The sequence below is a fragment of the Coloeus monedula genome (genome assembly GCF_965178545.1).
Source record: "Coloeus monedula genome assembly, chromosome: 1".
NCBI lineage: Eukaryota > Metazoa > Chordata > Aves > Passeriformes > Corvidae > Coloeus > Coloeus monedula.
In genome coordinates, this window is record NC_138781.1 from 4,366,316 (window position 1) to 4,391,817 (window position 25,502).

Here is a 25,502-nt window from a genome sequence, read left to right on the forward strand (position 1 = left end):
AAAGCAGAGTCCTGTAAAACACGGTGAGTTCCGATTTGGGCCTCTCACACACACACCAGGCAGAACCAGGGCTGAGAAGAGTCTGGGAAAAGTCCTGGGAGTTGCAGGAGGGAAGAATATTGTCCTGTGAGTCATTTCTGAGCGAGGCTGGAGCGTGCAGCTCCAGGGCCCTGCATGCACTTGGATCCAGAGAAAAACCACAGATGTGACCACTTGTGGTCACTGAAGATCCCACTGTGCTTTTCACAGCCCTGATGCTTGATAGCGCATCTGCTTGTGTAAACTCCAGCAGCACCCTCCACCGCCAGCATCCACCTCTCCAGGAGGTGATGCAGCCACTGGGGATATCCCCAGGCAGAGGGAAGAGTTCTGTGGAGGCTGAGAGGGGGATGAAGAGAGGATGGGGAGCCACACAGAAACACTGTCACATTCAGTAAAAGCCCTTTCAAAGGCAAGACTTCGAATATATAGTGACAAAAAATACTGAAATGTAATAAAACACAGTGAAAATAAATATGGAGCCACATGATGACGATGACACTGACAATCCTGCCTTTGGTCTGAAGAGACATCAGCCTTTCATTTTCTCTGGGTTTTTTTTTTTTGAAAGTACACAGTTTTTGGTTTGACTGGTATACAACATTTATCTCTTACCAAAGGGCACCTGAACTGGAAGACGAGACTCACTCCCCTGGCATCACTCAGCACCTGCAAAGGGCAGCCCTGATGGAATTCCTGATGGAGTTTCAGCTATGCTGTCAGGAGGAAAGGGAGATGGGCTGGGTTTTATGTCTCATTTGATGGACAGGAATCTGAGACAGACAAAAACTTTGCTCAAGACCACACAAGTCTGCAGCCAGAGCTAAGCACATTAAAGGAGCTTAAATTCAGAGAGGACTTAACTGGATCTGGCCTTCCTGGCTGTATACAAAGGGCACAGCAATTCCTTCAGCAACCTCCACATCCCACATCCCAACCTTGACCTGGAATCACACAAAACAGCCTCTTCAGAAAGCCCTAGCTTGAAGAGCTCTTGCACTTACTGCAGTAACCTCTTTGCAACAAATACCTCAATTCCAGTTTGAGAATACAGCTTGCTTTGTATTCTACTCATTACATCTTGGTACCCCTGTATCTTAGAGACCCTTCAGTTAATAGACACTCCCCATCTTCTCCAGGTACTCACAGACTGTGATTTCATCTCCTTTTAACCATTCTTCATTTAAGTAAATGGAAATACATAGCTTCTGCCACTAGAGTGATACTTCGTTCATTCCTAAAGCTCTTTCCAGTGTTTTTTTTTTGGTTTGGTTTTTGGTTTTTTTTATCAAGTGAAAACATCAAAGAAGCACATAATGTTCAGTGGCCAAAGCACCTTTTCATGTCTGTTTGCTGTGTGAGCAGGGGGTAACAGCAAACTTGGCCCACATGTTACAGTGCAAGTCCACATCTATCAGACCAGCAGCCACCTGGGTTGCCCACTGCCTTCCCAGAAGGTGTCAGACCAGGCCAGGTCTCTCAGGGAACACAACAACACTCACCCATGTGAGAGCAGGTGTCAAAGAACTTGCTTGTGAAGATACATGCTGCCTTTTCTCCAAAAGCCAGAGGGGGAAAAAGCTTGGAGATGAAGAGAAACCCTGACCTGGGGTTTCTTCAGCACCTGCAAACACCATGAACAGGCAGGTACAGCCACCAGGATTCAAGCCATGCACAAGAAACTGGGGGCAGAGGTACAGCACAGGTTTGATGATCTCAAGGGTCTTTTCCAAACTAAATGATTCTGATTCTTAACAGAAGGGATCAATTAGTAAGTAAACACCATCACTGACTGTCCCAGTCAAAACTAGGAAGGACCCCAGTGAGCCAGAGACTCAGAAGCCTGACTTGGACCATGACAAAAGCCCCCAAGCAAGCAAAGAAGGGACCCAGACACTCTGACAGGCAGCAACAAATACTGTTGTGCAACTCATCCCCTTGGAAGGGCTGCCTGTGGATGATCTGTGGCAAACACAGCGCTGCCTGCACCCATCTAGTGAGATCCAGACAAACCTCCACATAAATCCAACCCACATGCACAAACCATTCTGCCACCATCTGGAGCCATGTCCAGAATCTGATAAAGAGAAAAATTATCCAATTACCCTCCTCCAGAGCAGATTGCAGCGCAGCAGACACACCAGTGGAGCACGTTCCCTTTGCAAGTCAGCAAAGGCTCACCAGCAGCTGGATCCTGCTGCCATTCTCCCTCCTGCAACCCCACCCAAGGGATGCCAAGGTCACCCCTGCGTAGGACTCAAGGGCAGGGCACAGCCCAGCAGGTCAAGCAGAGCAATTATATAGGAGGAAGTGAGGAAAGACCCTCCTGATATGCAGGATTTCTTGCCAAGAGTTTGCTCACTAATGTCTTGAGCTCAGGACACACAAACTCACATAGAAAACCAGTGCTGTGGTGTGCTGGGGGTTCTTGTAAGCACACTTCTTCTTATCAAAGAATTATAATGCTAAAGGGTGCACCAGGCAGAGGAAATTATTAATCCTTTACCTGACAAATGGATGCTCGACTCTTGCTCTCCACAAATGACATCAGTTTGGATTTTTAATTTCACTTTTACAGTGCAATCAGTAACTGCCTTGTGAAAAGAAACAAAACCAAACCCATCAGAGGCTTTTGACAGCTACAGATGTCCATCACACCAAGTGCCCAACAGAGCATCTGTGGGTTTAGGGCACAGTTACACCATCCCACATACCCCTTTTCTTGGGGATAAAGATGAGTTCCTGCCTCCTATTCCCCCTCTACCCCTCGGCTGATCCACACAGCTACTGGAAAAATTGCACAGCCAAATTGGAGACCATGTTTAGATCAAAAAGAGCCCTTCCTTTTACATCCCCCTGCAAAAGGGTACAGAAAGCAGAGCTCAGGAATGGGCTTGGAGGGGAGGGCAAGAATCTGTTTTTAAAAAGCTAAACCAGTTATTTTTAAAATTATAAACGGATATCACACATATAACTAAATCAAATCACCAGTGACAACATGCAACCAGTCTCCAAACACTCATGCACACAAACAAGCACACACCTCCAAGGTAATATAGACAAGCTAAAACTAATTAATTAATGAGGGCATTGAGAAAACAGCAAAAGAGACTAACCTGGCACATAAATCCATGTGTTATGGCAGAACCTATTTGAGAGCCAGGGTGAGATCATGAAGAACTTCAAGTGCCCTCTGAATTTCCTCAGGAAAAACCAAAAGAAAAGGCAAAGCTACTGGGACTGCACCTCCATTTAGGAGAGGTGAGAGCGATGCCCTTAAAACCCTGAGTGATCAGTACCTGGCAAACACCAAAACCAAAGCATTTGGGATGGCAAGTTTTATCACATGTAAAAGTTTCAGTGGTTAGGCCACAAATCACACAAGAAATTTCTCCTGACGAGTTGTGAAGCGCTGTGGCTCAATGCCCATGTTCCCTTGTCCTGAAGGCTTACCAGGGACTTTTGCAATGGAAAAGGACTCAGGATCCAAAAGGTGTTTGGTTTAGCTCAGCAGGGAGGGAAAGCAAGGTTACGTCTGTGGTTCACCACAAGCCTCCACTCCCGAAATAGCCAGCCCTGACAGCACCGCGCGCAGGAAAATTCCACGGGGCCGGAGCCACCGGCACAGCTTTCCCAGGCTCTGCACACCCTGCTCCCCTCCACAGCCCCATCCCTGGGCACACCTGTCACCACAAGTCCCCTGTACATCCCCATATGCTTGGAGAGTGGCAAAGCCCAGCTAAGAAGCCAATTTTCCCCCATCTGACATCCTGGCAGTCATTCTCCTTCCTCCTCTCAGCTCTTCACCTCCAGCAGCTCAAGAGCACAACCCATGGAGGTGCAGCCACCTCACAGACTTCACCCCTTCTTGGCTCATGGAACAAATGTCTGGGTTGAAATTGGGTGGCATTTGATGGGGTGAAGATTTGCTGAAGAGGACAGAGTTGTGGGAAACAGCTGCTGCCCCTCACATCCAGCCAGTGACTGGGATGCTGGAGCAGGAGACAGGATCTTTGAGCCCAACCATAAACCTAACACTGCTCATGACAAACCCCTTGTTTCTCGTTTGCTTTTGCAGATTAAAGTCAGTCTAGGCAAGCTGCAAGCAGGGGCTGGCTAGACCCTTATAAAGCAAAACTAACCACATTTAAGAAAATTTTGCATGCCTGCAGCTCTGCTACTCCTCACCACTTCAAAGGTACCAGGTTTCGCTCTCATCCCACAACAAACTTTCACAACTTTTTTGCTAACCCTGCCCCTTGCTCCACAAACACTAATTTTCCTCTAATGGATTAACATAATTGAATTAAACTTGGGCCAATTATTCCAGCAGTTTCCCTGCTAAGCTTAAAATTTGCTCCTTCTGAAGACGGGCTTATGTGCCTAAAAGGCAGCCTGGTTTTTTCCACCTCTATCATTTGGTCTAATAAAAGATATTACCTCTCCCCACAACCTGTACCTCTCTCTTGAGCACACTTGAAAGGAGAAAAATGTTTACCCAGCAAAGAAATGTAACTGGCAAGTTATTTCCCCTGACTGACTCCGTTACCTTTGAAGGTTATTTGAGGGATCATAAAGAACTCATTCTCCCTCCCAGCCCAGCGACTTCCAGTGCTCAAAGCCTCAGCCCAGAGCCCATGAACTCCTGGCCTGTTGCTGCAGCAACGGCTGCAACATCCCAGGTGTGGTGCAGGTCCAGTCCCACATTCCCCAGGTGTCCAAACCCTAAATTTGAGCCCTGGGTACAGCAGGTGCAGTGCCAGGAAAGGGAGAAGGAGACCATGAGAACCTTTTAACTCAGACACCTCTCAAAAATATTAAGACCTGAGCTAGAAAGCCTGATGTGTCTTATTAGAATGTAAAGTGCTGCAACTTAAGATGAATTAATTTTTCCTTAATAGTTCTCAGCATACAAAGAGAAAGTCAAGAGCAAGAAAGAAGTGAAGAGTGAAAGCACTGCCTACTGAGAAAGGAGGAAAACACGGCATGGGAGGGCTGAGACATCAGTGCCTCCATCCATGGGATAGGGTCTGTTCTGCCACCTCCAGCTCTAGCAGTTCTCTCTGTTTCAGCAGCCCCCCAAACAACAGTTGATTGAGCTAAATGGCCATGCCATGGCTGCTCAAACTAGCCTTCAGCAAGCTGCTGTGCCTTCTGCCAGCCCAGCCTGCAATCACACACACTCTGCCAAGTCAATACTATGAACAACATGGTTCTCCCATCTCCCACACCTCAGATGACCTTTCTGCTGAAGCAAAAGTCACACTTGCTCCAGCAAAGCACTAAAGACCTAAACCTTTGAGTTGTACAGATGTACACTGAGCAGAATACATTGGCCTTCCTGGAGTTTTTATCATCAGAAACACACATGCACACACACAGCTTTTCATAACCACAATTAGGAATATTTAAATCATTTTTAAAACAGAAAAAATAAAAGTTAAGCAAACAACCTGATGCTTTTTGTACCAACTTCTGCAGATTTTTTAATACTATTCCTGTGCTGCCATGTTTAAACATGCCAATTTTTAATACTTATTGGCCATGGTTTTTCCACTGTGTTGCACTGGAGATAAGGACATCTTTAAAAGTGTCACAAGCACTTGTTTGATCAAATTACAAAGAGTCTTGGCCCTTGAGGAGAGGTTGTAGATGGAAATGGACTGTAAGCTGAATAGAAAACCCAGTGCCAAGGACTTAGGCTGGTCCCAAGCTGGCCCACGTAGAGATACTGCAACAGCCCTGAGATACAACAGCTGCACAGGGCTGGTCCAAGCACTGCATGACACAGAGACGCCAGAAGTCCCCACTTCCCATCTTGTGGTCTCCATGCAAGGTCATGCAACTTCCCTAGAACATGTCTAGGAGTGAACAGTCCTGTGCTGAACTCTGAGACACTGAGCAGACTATAAATAAGATCCTGGAAAAAAAAAAAAGGTAGGGCTGGAACAGACCGTCAGAGATCACCTCATGCTACACATCTCCTCTGTGGTCTTTTCCAGAAGGCAATCATGTAACAAAATGTAACTGCAAATTCCCTGCACTTCCCTTGAAAACGCTCCCTCACCCCAATGCATGGAGCAAACAAACACCTATGAAAGGAAGAGGGAGAGAAGTGAAACTAACAAACCCTCAAAATTTAGCCCGAATTTCTGTGCGTCAGCAAAGCTATTGCAGCGATTCTTTAACTGACAGGCACCGCTCAGAAACACTGATGGGGATACACAACACTTCACCCATCTCATCCTGACAGCTGAGCCACACACCAGACTCAGCACCACAACGTGATCCCATCCGGGCACGATCCCATCCTGGCAGATCTAACCCCACACAGGCGTGGATGCTGCTGGTGACGAGCCACAGCAATGACACCTTGGTGAGGGGACGTGCACACTGCCTTCCACCCACACACAAGTGCAAGCAGAACTCCAAACCTGCACAAGATTCCTATTGATTCAGCTCGCGTTCCCAAAAACACGGCCACAGTGCCTCTCTTTGCTACAAAATTCCCACAATGAATGCTGCCCTGGTGCACCCATATTATATTTGCAGCTGGCAGGCTGAAGGCACCTTGAGCAGCTTCTATCAACCACTCTGTACAAGAAGCCACCAAACTGACAATCTCCTGAGAACTGGGCTGGAGCCAGTAACTCCTTCCCTGCTGGTGCTCAGGGCAAGTCTGAGCTTTCCTTCTTAAAAAAGCCCACACGCATTGACAAAGCAGTGGCTTTTGCTTTCAAAGTGAAAACTTTTCTAAAAAATTTTGGGGTTAGTCACCAGGCATTTTAAACTGAAATTTGTCATTCTTTATATTGAAGAAGCAGATCTGGACTTTCTCTCCTCTTCCCTTCCTTTTTTTTTTTTTTTTTTTTTTTTTTTTTTAACCAAGCTTTAAGTTAGTTCTCTCCCCACAAAATCTCTCTTCTAGGTAACAGAGAAAGAGCAAAAAGAACAGGCACATAAAGCCAGGATGGGGGAAACACCATTCTTTTCCCTTCTCCGTAGGGGAGAATAAACACTTAAAGTGTGGCAGAGGCCTCACACTTCTCATTTTTTAAATTCAAACCACTACCAAACTCTGAATCACAAGGCTTTTACTGAGGGTAGGTAGTGACAGGACAAGGGGGAATGGCTTCACTCACAGAGAGAAGGTTTACATTAGATGTTAGGAAGAAATTCTGCCCTGTGAGGGTGGGGAGGCCCTGGCACAGGGTGCCCAGAGAAGCTGCCCCATCTGTGGAAGTGTCCAAGGCCAGGTTGGATGGGGCTTGGAGCAACCTGGGATAGTGGAAGGTGTCCCTGCCCATGGCAGGGGGTGTAACAAGATGGTCTTTAAGGTCCCTTCCAGCCCAAACAGTTCTATGATTCTGTGATTTTCTGTGATTCTACACATCTGCAAGAACAATCCCTAAATTTACTGATCTTCCCACACATATCTCCTTTTATTTTTTTTTTTCTTTTTTAAAGCATCATTTCAGCCATCCCTGAAAAGTTTCAGGTGAACTTGTGTAAATGCTGCAAATGTGCAAGTGAAGTGCTCAGCTTCAACCAGGACTCCTCCAAGATCTCCTTTCCTGGGTCACCAGGTCAGGAAGCCATTTAAGCACTTCCAAGTGGTCCCAATTTCTTACATAATGAATTTTCTTTCGGATAAAGTTCTTGTCTAGAGAGGTAAGAACAAAATCGTTATGTACCTCCAGAACTACAAATAATTCCCACTTCAATAAAGTTTCCCTCAGCACTACAGAGCATCTGACAAAAAACTATTCCAGCAGAAGAGGAAGAACGTAGAAGTAATCCAGGCCATCAATTAGAAAAGCAATATATTCTAGCTCTGTTTGAAACAGAAAATTCCTTAGGAGAAAAGATACAGGGAATGAAGGTGCTCTGCAGAGAAATACAAGGCACACTTGGGAAGAGACTCCACCTAGAACATGACCCACCAGATCATACTCAGAAAAAGGTGCCAAAATTGGAGAAATTGTCTTCACTAAACTGCTAAACATAAATTAGAAAGCAACATAATATTCAGTCAGAGCATCTTAGCAATGTTCCCCAGTCTGTCACCATGCAGGCTGCAGAAAATTGACTGCTCATGGGGAATCCAGTTCTTACCCATCTTTCCATCTACATCAGGCCTCCATTCCACTGGTCCCAGACACTTGTGCCTTATCCTCCTCTCTCAAGCATCCACCCTGTAACAAACACATGCAGAGGTTACAGATTAATTTTGACATGACAACAGGCTCACTGTACAGGACCACTTTTCACAAGGCCTCTCCCCACCATCACCTGGGAAGGAGGAAAGAGGAAAGGAGGAAACCATTTAGGTAGGAACGGAGACCAGGAGTCTGCCCCCCTCTGCACACACCAAAGGTAACACACCACAAACCTGGTACGTTCATGGTTTCAAAATCTTGGAGTAAACAATCTGTACTTCCTTAAGAGCAGGAAATTGTAATTACATGATATTTTTAATGTGTTTTTACATGATTAATGTAACCCTAAAGCAATACCATCTTTAACACTTCACATTCCACAGCACCCCTGCGGGATAACACTCACTTGGGGAACAGACTGACAGCAGGACATGGGAAAGCAGTCCTGAAGCAAAACAGAAACCTAAATTTAGGCCTTCCAAATGGCAGTCAAGGTTCCCCAAGGCTGGACCAGCTTTCCTCTGACTGCATGGGAACAAAGCTGAGTGCAGGCAGCTCTCAGCAGCAGCGACTGCCCTGTCCATCCCTCACGGGAGGCACGTCCCTAGGAGGCCTCCCAGAGTTTCTGCCTTTAATCTGCCCCAACACCAGCACAGAAGTGGGTTCAGTGACCTTCCATCCTGCATTCAGCCAAACTCCTGCACCCAGTCAGGTTTTTGGGGGTTTTTTGTCCACCAAGAAACTAAAGCAGACTCGAGCCTGCTGGAACCTGTCCTGCTCACTAATGAAAAGCCTCATTTTAGACTGAATGAAGGCAAAACCCACCTAAAGATGGGCACCTTTTAAAGAACACTGTGATAGAAGACATCAAATTCCACTTTAGCTGCCTGATAAGCCCTCAGATCTTTTTGGTCATAAACCTGTGTGATAGCACAAGAAAAGGGAGAAACACCTCAAGAACTTGATCAGACTTGCACAGGGAGTAAGACATTCCTGTCCTGCAGTCACTGCAGGTTGCCCTGAAGTCAATGAAAGCCAGGTGCTCCAGGACACTGACATGGATCCTGGAGTGTTAAACATGATGCATTGGCCAGAAATGATAGGAAAAGGCACTTTGAAAACCCCCCGGCTTGATCAAATCGATTCAAACACAGCAACAAACCTGAAGAGAATCAGGAATGCTCCCAAGCATGGATTAAAATGATTTTCTGCAGCTCTGGTGCCTCAGGGCTGGCGAGCAGAGGGATATTTATCCAACCTATTTTGAGAGAGATGAGCAGGAAGGGAAGGCGATAAGACAGCGGCAGAGGCGGAGACGTCTGTGTGCCCCCGAGAGCGCTGCTCCTTCTGCTGCTGCTGCTGCCTCCCAGGACAGCACCACTCAGCCTGAGAGCCCAGGGCTACCAGGGACTCTGCTCTGTCCATTTTCAAGACCAAGGAGGAGGCAAGGAAGCAAGCAAACAGCTTGAAAGGTTAAAAATCCTACCTTGAGAAGGAACTGGTCAGTCTATGCAGCACTGAATCAAGAGGGTGCAGAAAACCAGCAAGAAAGCAGGGTAAAAATTCCATCTGATTATAACAAGAGCAGGAAACAGCCCAGATCTTCACTTTTGCTTTCAAAATTGATGTGACACTTCCACGAATTAAGCTGTGTGCATAGTTTACACCGAGGGCCACAGGCAGATAGCCTGGACTAACTGTAAATTCCTGGGATAGCCCAGGTTAACTCTCCTATCAGAGTCATAGATTTTTCTAATGGCTTTCTGGAGACCTTCCAGACCTTTCCAATCCATATCTAGTCACAATAACATGCACCTACAGGAACTGTGCAAATGAGCCCTGGAAAAAAACAGGTGACCTTTCCATCAGCAGAGCCCTCCCCTGTGCTGTTCTCCATCACCTCTGCCACAGCAAACCCCTGAGACCCCAGTGCCCAGCCCTCGTGAGCAAACCAGCCCCTGAACACAGGGCAGGAAACCTCCATGGATACACAAGAGAAAGAAAGGTTTTCTGTTTTAGCAGATCTCTTCAATCCTGAGGACAGCCAGCCTTCAAACGACTGCAAACACTGGCAATTTCCGTGGCTTCCCAAAAATACATACCAGCAGCTTCCTGTTACAGAAGGACAAATTCCTGTTTCTAGTACAAATTCTGCCCTATTATTATGTCCCTTAAAAAACAGGGAGGGGGAAAGGGGAAAAAATAAGAGAACAAAAAAAGGGGAAAATCCTTTTCCTATAAATGCAGTTCCAAGCAGCTTCTCCTCCCACTAAGCTCCCTGATCAGAGCCTGCAAGTGTTGGCAGTTTTCGACACAAACACAGTGAGCATCTGAAATTGGGCTCCCACTGGGCACTGCACCAGTCCCACAGCCAACAGAACTGTGTAAATCTACTCAAAATCTCCCTGCTAAGCAGTGAGAGAGCTCAGCAAGGTGTTGGCTCCCAGGGATGCTGGGGCAATGTATTCCAGGTTTGTGCTGCGCATGCAAGAGACTGTCTGCTCCAGTCTGCTCAGGGAACTGCTGGAGGTTACTTAACCTGCAGGAAAGCCCAGTTCAGATGCTCTCATCTAGGGGAAAAGCAGTTTTGATTTGCCTGAGCTGAAATTTTCAGACAAAGTGGCTCAACTTCATTATGGCTCCACGAGTGCAGGGTATGAGTATCTACGTGAGAGATGTATGGAAAGTTATTAATCCACTTTGAAAGTTAATCCCAGTTTTTTCCTTTTCTTCCCATACTCCTGGTTGGAAAGGGATTAAGCAGGACTGAGCTCAAGGGAGACAACAGTTCAGCTATGACATGTCTGTGTATCCATGACTCCTGCCCCTGTGGATCCAAGTTACAGAAAGCAAACCAGGGGAGGAGAGGATGGAGAAGTGCGATTTTTCCCTGGATGTAAGGAAGACAAAACAAAGTGGCCAGGAGACTTACTGGGAGGAATTATGAAGGATGGGAAAGCAAGAAGAATACAGTCCAGCATTAAGAGCTGGAGTCACCTGCAATCTACTATTGATATAGGGGATTTACAGTATCATCTACCCCAAAAAGGGTTTTTCTTACCCCACAGAGGCTCAACATCTACTATAAAACATGGACTTTAAGTCAGAATGTCTCGCCACTACTGCAGCACAAGCAAGTGGCATCTCCCTCTGCAGTTTATCATCCCCAGGCTTCCAGGGAAAGCAGCACCTACTTATTCCTGCCTGAGCACCACTTAACACTTTGGTCTGAAGGTGTAGGGACACACCACTGTAAAAAAAAAAAAAAAAAAAAAAAAAAGCCGCAGTTGCCCCTGAAATAGGGCTTGGCTGGAAAGCTACTCAAACTAGCATTGCTAAAATTGGGACTTTCCTTGTTTTTTCAAGCAGCAGGGAACATGTTGGGCTCAGAGAGTTTAACAAGCAAGAGTCAAGCGGAAAAAATCTCTCCTTTTTAAGAGTTGACCACATTAACTTTCAGCAAGTTTCCGGGAGTCCTGCCAGAGCACTGGAGTTTTGTATACTACGGAACTGTTAAAAATATTATTGTAAATGTTATTTTCAAAAAGCTTCAGAGGCCAGCGCTGGGGTAGTGTTAAAAACAACAGCAAAGCAAATTAGATCGTTTTAATGGTGAGAACAGCAATGTATGTGTGCTGATAGCTCAGGCAGCCAGCAGGCTTGGCAACGAGGCATTCAAAGGCAAAAGGAGAGTGGTTGGAATATTACAGCTTTTCTCTGATCATCCCAACCTCATTCTTATAGTTTTCTCTAGACACTACAGAACGTTTGACCTGCTGTACTTAGAACTGCCCTGGAAACTGGATCCATATTTTGGGATACACAAAAGAACAGCAAAATTTTGATGCCACTTAGACACACAAGACCCTGCCCTCTGGGCATCTTCCACCCAGGTTATCCAAAGAATGTACACCATGCAAGGGAAGTAAAAAAAAAAGCCATTTAAGACTGTGCATCTATGTAGATCTGGCACTTGGGGAGACAGTTTAGCATGGACTTGGCAGTTCTGGGTTAATGGTTGGACTCTGTGATGTTAAAAGTTCTTTTCCAGCCTAAGTGATTCTGTGGTTCCATGTTCATGAACACACAGCTGGGATGGACTTTCTGCAGACGTGTTTAACCAGGACAGGTTTGCAGGTGTATCTCCCCAAGAGGGCTCAAGGGACAAAGTTCATGAGCCAAGATGAGGAGAAAGAAACCTCTCCTGACCAGGTTTCTGAGCTGGAAGTGACACGCACAGACCAGCACAGCTCATGGAAGGAGCCAGCCAGTGCCCTGGGAACTGCAGCCCATGAAACCCAACAAACAATTCTGTATCAATACCCATCAGCTGAGGCTGCTTCTCCGCAGTTTTGGGTATGACACCCCAAAACTGCTTAAGAACCTTTCTCACAACACATCTTGCTGGGAGAAGAAATCTGTGCTTCAAAGCCATCATGCTCAGTGGAGGATTCCTTCAGTCACTGACCCAGCCAGGGCAGCTGTATTTGACAGCTGCTTCTGGAGAGAAATCTCCTGAGCCATCCTGTTTGTTCCAGCACAACGTGTACTGAGAATAAAAGGTTTAGAACCTGCCTGAGTCTTGCTGTTAACATCCATGACAGCCCTTTAAAGAAGCCATTGAGATCTCAAAACAAATCCTCTTCTCAGAAGAAATTACTTTTTATAAATGAAATGTTCCAGACAGGATGCTCCAGTAAGTTATCATAGAGTGGTTTGGGTTGGAAAGGATCTTAAAGATCTTCCAGTTCCAACCCCCTGCCATGGGCAGGGACACCTTCCACTATCCCAGGTTGCTCCAAGCCCCATCCAGCCTGGCCTTGGACACTTCCAGGGATCCAGGGGCAGCCACAGCTTCTCTGGGCACCCTGTGCCAGGGACTCACCACCCTCACAGGGAAAAATTTCTTCCTAATATCCAATCTAAATTTCTCCTCCAGTTTAAGGCCATTCCCCCTTTTCCTATCACTCCATGCCCAATTAAGAAGTCCCTCTCCAGCTCTCCTGCAGCCCCTTCAGGTACTGGTATTTTTCAAATCCAGTTCCTTTTCTTGCTTTGCAGTAATATTCCTTTTACCAAAGTCAGTGCAGTAATCAGTAATGTATACTGGCATATTAAATAGCTTTGATTTTCCATACAGATCTCAAACTTCTGGAACAACAAAACAAAGAAGCAAATCAAAAGGATTAGAAAGGACTCTTCTATCAGCAAAGGTCAGACAACACAGCCCTATGAGGTCAGAGTTAATCTATTTTACATATAACAGACAGGTCAAGCAAAGCAAATGTCCAGAGAACTCACGTGTTCCCCACTTGTTTGGGTTTTTGTTTCTGTCAGGGTCTGCACAGCACAGAACTGTGTCTCTACTGAACTCACATTTTTACACAGGAACCACCTCCAGCAACTGGTGGAGATGAACCAATTTGCAGACACCCCAGTTACACCCCAAAGCCTAACACAGTCCCACTGTGCCTAAATGTAGGCTTTCAAATCAGGTACTGAAGTGACCAAGTCTAAAGGATCCTCATCTCCTGCAACCATGAACATTCACCTCCCCAGATGAAGCTGAGGCAGGATTATTTACACACACAGCCCTGCCTGTGAGGATGAAGGTCTGCAGCTAGGGGAGAGCACTGTCCTGCAACATTTTCCCTTTCACAGGGCAAAATCCTGTCCTCAGATTGTTCTCTATGCACTTATGAATCAGAGGGAAATCCTGATGCCAGTTACACCTACAGAAACCCTCTGAATCCAATGAACAATTGCCCTCTAAGTGAACACAGCAAAGGGAAGGTATTTCTACACATAATATAAAAACCAATGCAGAAGAGTGTTGTAATTTCTTCCTCCTGCAGGTTTTCATGGTCTTATTTTTGTCTTTCTCCTCATATGACTGAAGACTTTGTGGGAGGGAAATTAAAACAAAATCGTGTATCTGGAAAAGTGAAGTTCAGGCCTCTTTCTTCCATGTTTCTGGGAAAAACAGGAAGGAGAAGGAGCAGAAACCAAAAAGGAAGAATAGCTAGTAAAACCTTCAGGTGAAATAAGCCATGAGAAAAGTGTTCGTCTCAAAGAAAAATCTTTCCTGGGAAAAGCAAATGGAGAAAGGCATCTGGCATCAGAAATGAAGTGTGTCCATGAATGAAGCTTCACACCAAAGAGCTGCAAATCCAACACTGTGCCACGGAGAACCTGGCCTGAGAGCTGGAATCTGCACCAAGGACTGGGATGCCCAGTTCTCCATGAGGATAATGGCAGGCAGAAACCAACCCTGTCTCTGTAGCTTCAACCTCCTGGAGTATCAAATGCATAACCAACTTTACGGCTGATCCAACATGCTCCAACAAGGATTTTAGCACTAAGCAACCAAGCTCTGGACTGGGAAGGGGGGAGATCCATCCCACGTCCTTGGCATGACATCATGGCAGGATCAGGGCTTTGAAGCCACTGTGCCATCTTCCACACTCACCCCACCTTGTCTCTGATCCACTTTTTCTCCCTTGCAACATCCCCCTGAGAGCACAGAGGATAACACACCTGTATATCCCAGGAGCCATCCCACCAGCCTTTGTAATCCAGCATTTACCCTCAGCCTGCCACGATCGATAGTCCCTCACAGCCATCCCCCTGCACAGCTTCCTCTTTAACAAGCCACAGCCTCATCCCCGCAGCCTGGCTGGATTTTATTGATCCCAATGAGACTTTCTGATCGATTGCAAAGCCGACGGCTCACGACTAATTGACCACTCTCTGCTCTCTCAGCACCTACCTGGTTGATTTGCTCCTTCTCTGTGGGCAAGAAGCACAACCTCCACAGCACATGGGGAGACCAGGACCCCAAGAGCCACCACAAAATCTGACAGGTCCTTTCCTTGCTCATGCCACTTCTGCCATGCAACTCTGGACTGAGATTTCTCCAGTGGGAGAAAGCAGAGCTCAGTGAGTGCTTAGTGGCAAACAAAGATTAAAAGCCAGCTGTGGTTTTGGGCAGAAGGACCGTGTTTCTGCATAGCCCCAGGACTGTGCTGTCTCCACGAGCTGTTGGCTTGTGCCTGCCATCAGTGGGGTGGTGATGGGGTTACGAAACAAACATGTGGGGCAGCTTGCACAGAGGCTTTGTTCTTCCTGTCCTCTGGACTTGCAGTATCACATGAACTCAAGTGCACTTGCCCCCATGGTAAGAAATGAGCCATCAACAGCCCAGGAACCAGACTGTGAGCACACAGCCACACACTCACAGAGCCTTACAGGTCTGCAGAGCACACACATTGCCCTAAGCTCAGAGCACTCAGGGCCTCCCAGGCCTGCTCTGCCTCTCCTAACAGCCCTTCCCCACACAATTTTCACAGAGCTGTGGTTCTGCAGAGCCTGAGCACAGCCTGTTGCTTGCTGCAGTGCACACAGGGCAGCTTCTTCTTGAGAAGAACTGCCCAAGCTGTGCCATGCCACCCCAGTGGAAGGTGGCAGCTTGCTGCTGCTGCACTGACCACCCATCCCCAAGCCCAGTGGGAGGGAAGATGATGACACTGAGGAAAAGGCATATCTTGCCTCTAAACCCAGCTCAGGGCATTGCAGAACTCGAGATTGAGAGCATGACCGCTCACCAAGGCCAAGAGCAGTCTGCAGGAGAGACAGTGGGATGAGTAATTTCCTCTCTTATGATGTCCAGCCTGGTACAGTGCAATGGAAAGTCACTGTGGGCATTTTGTCCAGGTCAGAGAAAGTCTGACCTGGAGACTTCCAGAAAAGAAAAGCCCATCACCCTTGAGAGACCATGAACCAGCCTTGCACCATCAAGGCAGCTGTACAACACCTCTGAACTGGCAGACCAGCTGCTCAGCTGCTCCGAAATCAGGTCACTTATTAGGCACAGTGGGGAAGCAGTCAACTACTTTTAGAAGAAAGCTCTGGAGAAATACAGATCAGCTCAATATTGATTCCCACGGCTCCATTACAGACAGACAGAATTAATTTCCAGGATGGAAAGAAACATATGCCTGCATATCAAAACAAAATACAGAAGCCTTTCCAGTCCTCCGGCTGCATTTCAATGGAAACCAGAAGGCTGTCATGACAGAAAGATTTCAGTTTTCTAATTAATCCTCCCTGCTGAGAGTTTAATGCCGCTAATTGATGAGGAGAGGTGGTGTCCAGACAGTGCTTGCAATTCCTTTTTACATCTTTAGGCCAAGTTCTCTCTGAATTAAATAACAGTAAAGCAGATTTGCTCCTTGCATGCACTGTGCCCTGCTCCAGCTCCCTCCTCCCTAGAAGATGTCTGGTGGAGGGAAGGGAAGCGAAGCCCATGTCAGAGCTCTTTACAAGTGTTGGAAGTTTTCCTGGAAAACGTCATATGTGATACTGTCACTTCCACAGAACAAGCCAAGAGAAAGACCAGTGGTGCCAGGGACACTGCCTGTACCATGGAACACCCTCCATGGATCTGGGAGAGAGCTTCTCCTCATGCAACAGAGCAATCACTCAGCCAAGAGACGTCCCGTAACACTTCCAAAAACCACACAAAATGTACCGCAGTGACAGGAAATGGATCATCAGACCCTGCAGAACAGCCCCAGGGGCCCAACCAAGTGCCACCACCAGCAAAAAGATGTCACCAAAAAGGCACAGAGCAGGGTTGGCTGCTCACCTGCACCACAGGATGGTTCTCACAGTGGTATTGATCTCAATATTGATCTCACAGTGGTGCTGACCTGGAGACACTTCTGGAGCCAGTGAAGTCATCCTAAGTGCAAAAGCCAACGCAGCCTCAGTTGGAGAAGGCAGTTCAGCACAGGCCTGGATAGGAAATTTCTGCTCCCATTCCCTACATGCTGTAGCTCTTCCCTGATCTAGTTAAGGACAGAATTTGTTCTTTTACACTCAACACTTGGCGATTCCAACTCAAGCGCTCTGAGCTGCAATCGGGGAATGCGAAATAAAAACCAATCCATGTGCACGAGGCCGTGCTGTGGTTACTAAGCAGCAATAAACCAAGCAATGCTGATGGTTCCCCAAGCTCTGGCCTGACGCTCCAGCACTGCTTTGTTTGTCATGGCAATAGCATTTCCACCTGCACCTCTCTGACATCTCCGCTGGGAGCCTTCGCACACCACTGTCATAGATCACGGCCAGCAGAGCCCAGGCCAGCTGTGCAGAGGTCCAGCTGGCAGACCTTTCCTTTCCAAAAGGCTTCTATTTTTTCCCCCCACCTATTATTATTAGTTTTCAAGCCACCTACTCCATCATAAATATAAAGTAAAATTAGCTTATTCCTAGAATGCTAAAAAAAGACAGCCTCATGCCTGCACAAACTGACAGCAAGTTAAGGGGAAGGCTCCAAACACGCCAAGAATGTCGAGTCCAGAGCTTTTGGCCCTTTTACTACAAAATCCTATTGCTGCAAGCAACTTGTGCACGTGCAGGTCGAGTCACGTGCGTGCAGAGTTCCTCACCTCCACAGTGCCCTGAGCAAACCACTCCTGTCTGCCCAGCAGCCTATTAATAAATATATACACCAGGGAGAAGAGCTGCTTGCCAGCAGGGAGGTGGATGAGATGATCTAATAGGACCTTTTCCATCTCTTAACTTTTCTGCTTAGTCACAGGATAAATATCTCCCACATTGTAGAGAAAAACGCGGGCTTTGCTTGCCTGCTTGTGGTGGGAGAGTGTTGCCCTCTGAAGACATTTTGTTTTCCAGATGTTCATGGAATCACAGAATGGTTGGAGTGGGAAGAGAGCTCTGGAGACCTCCCAGTCCAACCCCCCCTGCTAAAGGAGGCTCACCTAGAACAGGTTGCACAGGATCACGTCCAGGCAGGCTTTGAACACCTCCAGAGACATCAAACAGGGCTTTCCCAAGGAGCATTAAGCAACAGAGGACTTGCATTAGCCTGGTTTTCAGCCTCAGTGGGCTCTGAGGCACCCAAGCAAGTCCCCTAATTCCTGTCCCACAGCCACAAGCAGTGCAGGAACCTCATTTTTCTACTATCAGAGTGCTTGTGCTTCTCTGAGCACTCAAACCTGCTCCTGTCCAAGGTAGAAAGGCACTTCATTTACTTTTGCAGAAGGCAGGTTGGCCAGAGAATAGACAGCAAACATCCAGGTCAAGCCTCCTGCGATACACTATCAGAAAAAAGCTCAAAAAACCCCAACTACGAACCACCCCAGAAAGGGAAATGCAAGGAACCAAAGGGTTTGGGGAGAAGAGGCTCCAATGCAGCTTAGGTGTTCAGGTTTACATGGCAATTTGGATTGGCATTGATTCTTGCCACAACAGCAGCAAGGCTCTTTCCTGGTTTTAAAATGCCTAAAGAGTGCGAGGCTTCCACAAGAGACCATCCTCACACATAACCCAAAGAGAACCTGAGAGCCTCAAGACCACAGATCTGCAAATTTCACCAAGCAAGGAGAATATTTTGCCATATAAATCATAGAAAAGACCCCACACCATAAAAAAAAAAAAAACACCAAAAGCCACACAATCTAAGTATCTCTTGCAACAGGATGGACACCAAGGGATGGGGCAGCATCTCTGGAAAGGGAGCTGGGAGTAGAAGGTTTTACTTCATTTTCTATTTCAACTGCTGGACAATAGGATAACCCTGAGCATTACAAATTCTCTCACAGGATTCTGTGTTTTTCATAAGAACCTGATTCTGGGAGTCACATGATTGCATCAGAATCCACACTTCCTTTTTTTTTTTTTTTTTTTTTTTTGTTAAAAAGAAGTATTTGCAGATGTCAGAAGTTGAAGAGCACAATTCACATCTGAAACACTCAAACAAGAAGGAATAGAAACACCTACTTCAAATGAAATAAATCTCCATTTCTTGGAGGAAAGGATGTGATCCAGGATTCCTTTTACCCAGTACTATACACTGGAAACCTTAGACTGGACAGGGAATGACTTAATTTCAGGGAGATGTGAGCTCCTTCAACATCTCCATCTGTAAGTTACAGATGGAAAAATACAGCTTTCACAGCAACACCTGCCTAGAAACTGAGCAGCCCCTTTGGGGTACCCTGATGCTGGCTTTCCTAGTCAAAAGAACATTATACATTGGGGGACGATATCAAGGCACAGCAGTTTACAAAAAAATAAAATAATAATACAGCAGAACATCTTTCCAAATTGTGCTTCCACTTCTTTTATCCAGCATGGAGCAGGGTAAAGCCATGGAATTCAGCTATGCCAGCTCATCTGCTGGCATTCTCTGCTCACCAAAACTACCAGATTTACAGCTGCTGGTGGATCTTGTCCAGCAGAAATTTACCTTTTGGTAAAAATTAGTGTCTAAATAAGGACTTAACCTTCTGAAAAAGCCTGTGTTAGATCTCACAGAGCTCATCCCATGCTGTTGCTGAGCCTGGGGCAGTGCCACCACAGCACTACAGGCACCCGGGCTGCAGCTGCCCACCACTTCAGAGAAATAAACTCTGGCCACATGTTCAAATGCTAAAAGCACCACAAAGAGCACACCACCTCAGGTCACATTTATCTCCTATTTTCACATAGAACAAATCTATTAAGACCTAGAAGACCTGGATCTGTGGCATGCTAGGCTATGCACTGAATACATTATATACATGGAAAAAGAGGGTGAAGACTACACATCTGGTTAAATTGGTGGCCTTTACCCGTTCTATCCAAACAAAATAGCAAAGATGCAGAGAAACTCAGATGAGGAGGAGAACACGAAGGGCCTGAGCAGTTGTGGTGCACACAGCAGCTCCTGGCACAGGGTGCTTGTGCAGGCAGCAGCCCCGAGCCAAGCCCTGGGGGTAGCATCCATCACCCTCACTGGAGTCCAACCGAGCCATTCCTCGAGCTCCAAGGGTTTGCTTTTCATCAGCTTCTCACAGAGACAGCAGCAAGCCAGCCCCTCCTGCTCGCAGGGCACGCACGGGGCAGAGAAAGGAAACCTGGCGCTGGCAAAGCCTCTGGGTTTCTGCATTATCTCATCTCCGAGATTACAAGGAAGTGAGCACAAACCTGTTCAGTCACATTGTTCCCGCTCACCCCTGGCCGAGGGCCGGGCCATTGAGCTGCTGTGCTCCTGCTGTTCCCAGCACAGATCTGCGGCTCCTCTGCAGCCCTCGGGCAGCTCCAGCCCCATCCCTCAGCATACCAGGACACGCTTCTGCCTGCCCTGGCTGCAGAATTAACCCCAGCCAAGCACCAGCACAGATCACGCACAGCATGAGAGGCTGGTTCACAGCTATCAAATCCCTGAACGCAGCCACCGTGACTGCACAGTGTGGAACACACCAAACCCTCGCTCCTCCCAGCCCTGCAAAGGATGGGCACACAGAACCCACCATGCCACAAATCTCCCTACCAAAACAATTACCTTCTGCCTACCCAGGATTTCCCCTTCCTTTGCTCTGTCTGCTCTCAGGTGCCTACAAAGGGTGGCTGGACTTGGGAAAGGTATCACAGAGGCTGCTGCAACCTGGGTACAGAGGTGTCAGAACAGCTGGGGACCTCCTGTCCTCTGAAGCAGTCACACAGCTCTGATTCTCCTCTGGTTAATGCTAATCTTGCTGCACTTGGTGCTCAAGGATGTCAGTGCTGCTGCCTTTGGACTGCACAGGAAAAAAAGCCAGAAAGTGAATCCAGGGTCTACAAACAAATAAATAAATATTTTTAAAGTAATAATCAGATTAACCAAACACTAAAACACCTCTTGCTAATACTCGGCTCTGCTGCATCACTGTAGAATCAAAGTCCCCTATTTGAGCAAACATGACCAACAACAAAAAAAAAAAGATGAAATTACGGTTTTGTTTGCAGAATTTCCTCTGTACCTCCTTCTCCTTCCCCAGAAGGATTTGCTCGAAAAGAAAATACCACTCATAATGTTTCTATCCTTGCTTATTTAAGAGAAACACAGCATATGGCTCTGTAATACTATTAGCATCTTTCCCCTTTTTACACCAAACCACAACTAAATGAGACATGCTACAAAAACCAAACAGCCATGGAAGTTACAGGTCCTTTTTTATCATCCCCTTTTTAAACGAAGTAAGTACTTTCTGAGTGGAGCTCTAAAAACCAGATCACACATACAAAGAAACGAGTTTGGAAATCCCCCTCCCTCCACTCCCACTGCTATTTGCTAAGGAAACCAGATGCCCAAAGCCAGCCAAAAAATGATCTCAGCCATTCTTAAGAGAGACTACAGTGCATTTTCATGAGTCATGGAAAGCAACAACTCGTTGCTTTGGTAATGCTAGGTAAGCAACTGGTCATCCAGCCCCGACCAGACTTTCAGCAGTAGGTCAAAGAGCAGCCCGTGTCTTGACAGATTACGTCAGAGACAGCCCCAAAATAGAGCCTTGCAGCAAGGTACCTTGTGGGAGGTTTTAGGGGAGATGCCACAAATTGTGTCCCATGAAAGCATTTAGCAAAGCCTTCAGCAGCCAGGATCCCCCGTGGTCTTGATCCAGGGGGGTTATCAGTGCTTCACACTCGGAGCAGGCAGAGAAGGAAGAGGGAAGTGGCAGATGGACGCAGGAATTAGCAAGAATCCTCCTTGGGTTGGAGACACTCCTGCAGAGGCACCACTCCTGAACGTGGCCATGGTGGTGGTGATGTCCTGTGACACAGCCTAGAGCCCTTCAACCATACCTGTCCAAGGTTTTGGAAATCCAGCCCAAGACAGGTCAGGGAGGTGGTAGGTTCCCCATGCAGCAAGGGGAGATCCTGTCCAACACATCCCATGTTCTTCCACAAATGTTTCCCACTTTCATCACCTCCCGGTGACTCCCACACCTACCACACAGCCACTGCTGCCTGGGAAGCTCCCACAGGAGTGGGATACCAAACTGCACCTCTCTGGCAACACCTGGCATGAAAGGCAAATCAGCTTCCCAAGTGATGATGAAGCAGGTATGGGAAGCCTTGCTCCATCTCATCCAAGCTCAGTGTACCACACCACCCCCCTGGGACAGCCCCACGGCGTTCCTGAAAGGGAAGTTCTCCAGCACAGGATTTCCTGGACATAGACCAAGACTAGAACTAGCTCGTTCCCATCCAGAGATGAAGACACATACCACCTTCAGCACCTTTTGTGCTGGGTCCAAAAGCCAGTTGTGAAAACACATTCTCTGCCCTTACAGCCAACCAGGCTCACACCAGATGTTTTTCACACCTGTGATGCTGGAGGTGAAGTTGCTGAAATTTTGGAATCATGAAACAAACACTGTCTCTCTTTTTCTTGTGTCACCAGCCAGGTACATTGTGCACGTTTTTAACATCACAGCCTCTCGGGGAGAGCACTGTGGAGAGCCTCAGTAAGCACCCCCAATCCAAACAAAAATAGGCAAGAATAGGCATGGTTCCTCAAAGCCTTCATTTCAGCCAAGCAAGGTGAAGCCAAGCCAGTCTTCAGATGAAGTCCATAATCAGGGCATGCAGGAAACAACACAGCTGCCCTTTCATCGGAGCCACCTGTGACTCCAGTCAGCACCCAGGAGCACTTCCTACTCCCTGGGTAGCACAGCCAAAAGCCACCAGGCTGCAGCAGATGTCAGCAGGGCTTCCCTTGGCTGCCACTGTCAGGGGAGGAGCAGCTCCTGAGGGCTAACAGGAGCCAAGTGCAGAGTTCTCCAGTGCAAAGCCAAGAAATTAACCTGACAGGGCTTGTGCCATCCTGACTCTACCAAGGCACTGCAGCCACAGCCACCATTCAGAAGGAACACATGGAGAGAGCACCAAAACTATGCCTTTCCCAAACACTTTCCTCTGGCACAGCACAGCTCTGGAGCAGCTCAAATGCATCCTGCAGCAAAATCCAGAGCCGGACCTTGACCCTTTCAGTAAAAGCAATGATGCAATAAGCTAAGCACAGCTCAACACAGTCTGTTTATCTCTATTACTTGCTACCAGCACCATCCAAAGAGAAATAACTGGAATATCTTGCATATTTCTCTAATGACTCTTGCTATTCTGTTAGCACCAACACTGAGGGACTAAGATCCAGCAGCAGCAAACCAGTGCATTCCACTGGCTTATTAACCACTGGGTGCTGAGGTTTCCCAAAAGCCACTCTCCAAGGGAGAATCAGCAGAAGGATTGCAGTAGAGGGACCAGTGCTGTAGTTTTGAGCTGAAAGGCAAACAGAAGGCATCGAGGCTTCAGTGTGAACAATTTCCTTCAGCAAGGAAAGCTTTCCAGGAGCTTGGCACAGCCTGGGATCTTAACTGAAGGATGCTTGAGCAGCTCAGCAAAACAAGCCCTGCTCCACAGCCCCACTACATCAGTGCACAGATCAGTCTCAACAGAAGGAAGCTCAAATCTCTGATCTCTGATTTCCAGGTACTGGTTATTCGTCACTTACACACTCCCAAACCGCTCTGCCTCACAGACCCAGCACACACATCTCCCTCCAGCCACATACTCCCACAGTATAGTGACTTCAGGGTTATCACCTCTCTGTAGATAACACTATCATCAGCCCCCATCAGCATCACCCAGATATAGATAACAGTGTTATCAGCTGCCCTCTGCAATGACCCTGCAAAAGAGGGACAGCTCCTCCCCAGGGCACTCCCCAGGTAGTGACAGAGAGGAAGAAGAGAAAGGCTGAAAGGAAATGGGTATTTAAAAGAGGGTTTCTCTGCATGCACTCTCACCTGTTCTGCTGTTCACCTTCACCACCTGTGGTAACAGACCTCACCCTCACACCTTCTCCCCAGGCTATTTAACCCAAACAACCCTTCCTTATCAAACCACTGCCCCATGCAGAGGATGCCCCAACCCTTAAATCTCTATCTGGGCAAGATATCCCTGTTATCAAGAGCTGGTGAGAGCGAGACGTGCCCATCACCCTCTATACACCACCCTTCTGCAGGATCCTCATGGCTTGGGATAGAGCATCCCAGTTGCTGCCTTGCAGAGCAAAAGCTGCAGACAGGCCACTGTGAAGAGATTAAGGGTCTGCTAAACTCTTCTTGGGATCTTATTTACCATGGATGGCGCTGCACTATTTCCCATTCACAACTAGACTGTGATGATCTGATTTTCGCTCAGTACAAAAACCCCAAAAACAAGCAGTTGCAGCACAAAAGTACTAAGCAATCTGAGTAATCCACCATCCTCATCACAAGGGACTTCCATGCACACCCATAGAATGGAATAGCTCAATTGAAAGGGATCTACAGTGATCCTCTAGTCCAGCTGCCTGACCACTTGAGGACACAAGGACAACCTCAGCAAGGACAGACCTCAGCGGATGTGCCAAAGCAGCAGCATCTTCCTCTGACCCTCTGCACCGGTTCCACACGGGGTTCACTCTCACATTTGTGCTAAGGACAGTCATGTGCAAAGTTTTCAATATTCCCCTGGGGATTTGGGAGCACCTTAAAGCCACTGTGCACAACACACTTGCACATGGACAAGACAAACTCAACCACACCAAGAGAGCCCAAACAGCACAGGAGCACTCAAAGCATTGCAGGGGCCACACCGCACCCTTCAGCACTGATGGATTTAAGACGTTCCTACCTCCATCACAAAGACTTATCTCACAAATTACTTTCTCAAAGCAACTGTGCAAAGTCTTTTTCTCCCTCTGAATCACCCAGCTATCAATCAGATGACTTTCTGTCACTTTAGCATGAAAGTTCCTGGCCACAGTAGTGCTGCAGAGCGCCTCTAATCCACCCACCTAGGGATATTTTTTTCAAGGAATTTCATGTTTAATCACTACCTGAACACTTGACCCATCCTCCCACCCCCCCAGGACCTGGTCTGAACACATGCTGTTTACACAGCAGCCCACACAGGAGCTTGGCCAGCTCCTTCCAGGATCTGGCCCGAGCCGCTGGGCACGGCACGCTCTGCCAGCCGGACTTTGTTCCAGGCAGCTTCTGAGCCAAACCCTGGCTCAGCTCCACCCTGGTTCACTGCTGTTACAGCTCGTTCTCCCTGGGCTGCACCGAATCATTTCCCAGAGTGGAGAGAATAAAATCAGAGGAGCTCTCACAGAAGTGACAATTAGTTCTGCATAAAATGGTGGCCAGCCTGGGGTTTAACGCAGGAGAGCAGAACCAACCACAGATTCTCATCAAATTCTGAGCCACTTGGTCTCCACTGACATTTATATTAGGATCTTCCAGCATAGAAAAAAGCTGCTTGGGGAATGCATTTGGGAGTTGAACCTCCTCTTTCTGAGGGCACAGGTACATCTTTCACCTTTGACCTCTAACAGCCTCAGAAATACAGGTCACACCCTCTGGGTCCTTTCACAGACATTCCAAGCGCCCTGGGAACAGAAGCTGGCACCTGAGACCAGACACA

The 25,502-nt window shown here is 47.3% G+C and overlaps 1 protein-coding gene across 2 annotated transcripts in view; it reads right to left on the bottom strand.

The window, feature by feature from the left end:
• LOC309583257 (mitogen-activated protein kinase kinase kinase 3-like) overlaps positions 1-25,502 on the bottom strand; it is a 75,773-nt gene that overhangs the window by 46,490 nt on the left and 3,781 nt on the right. For both annotated transcript variants that reach the window (XM_082298848.1, XM_082298847.1), the window contains exon 2: positions 8,155-8,234. In XM_082298848.1, the coding sequence (XP_082154974.1) occupies positions 8,155-8,158 (4 nt within the window). In that variant the 5' untranslated portion in view covers positions 8,159-8,234. The remainder of the gene's footprint in view (positions 1-8,154; positions 8,235-25,502) is intronic.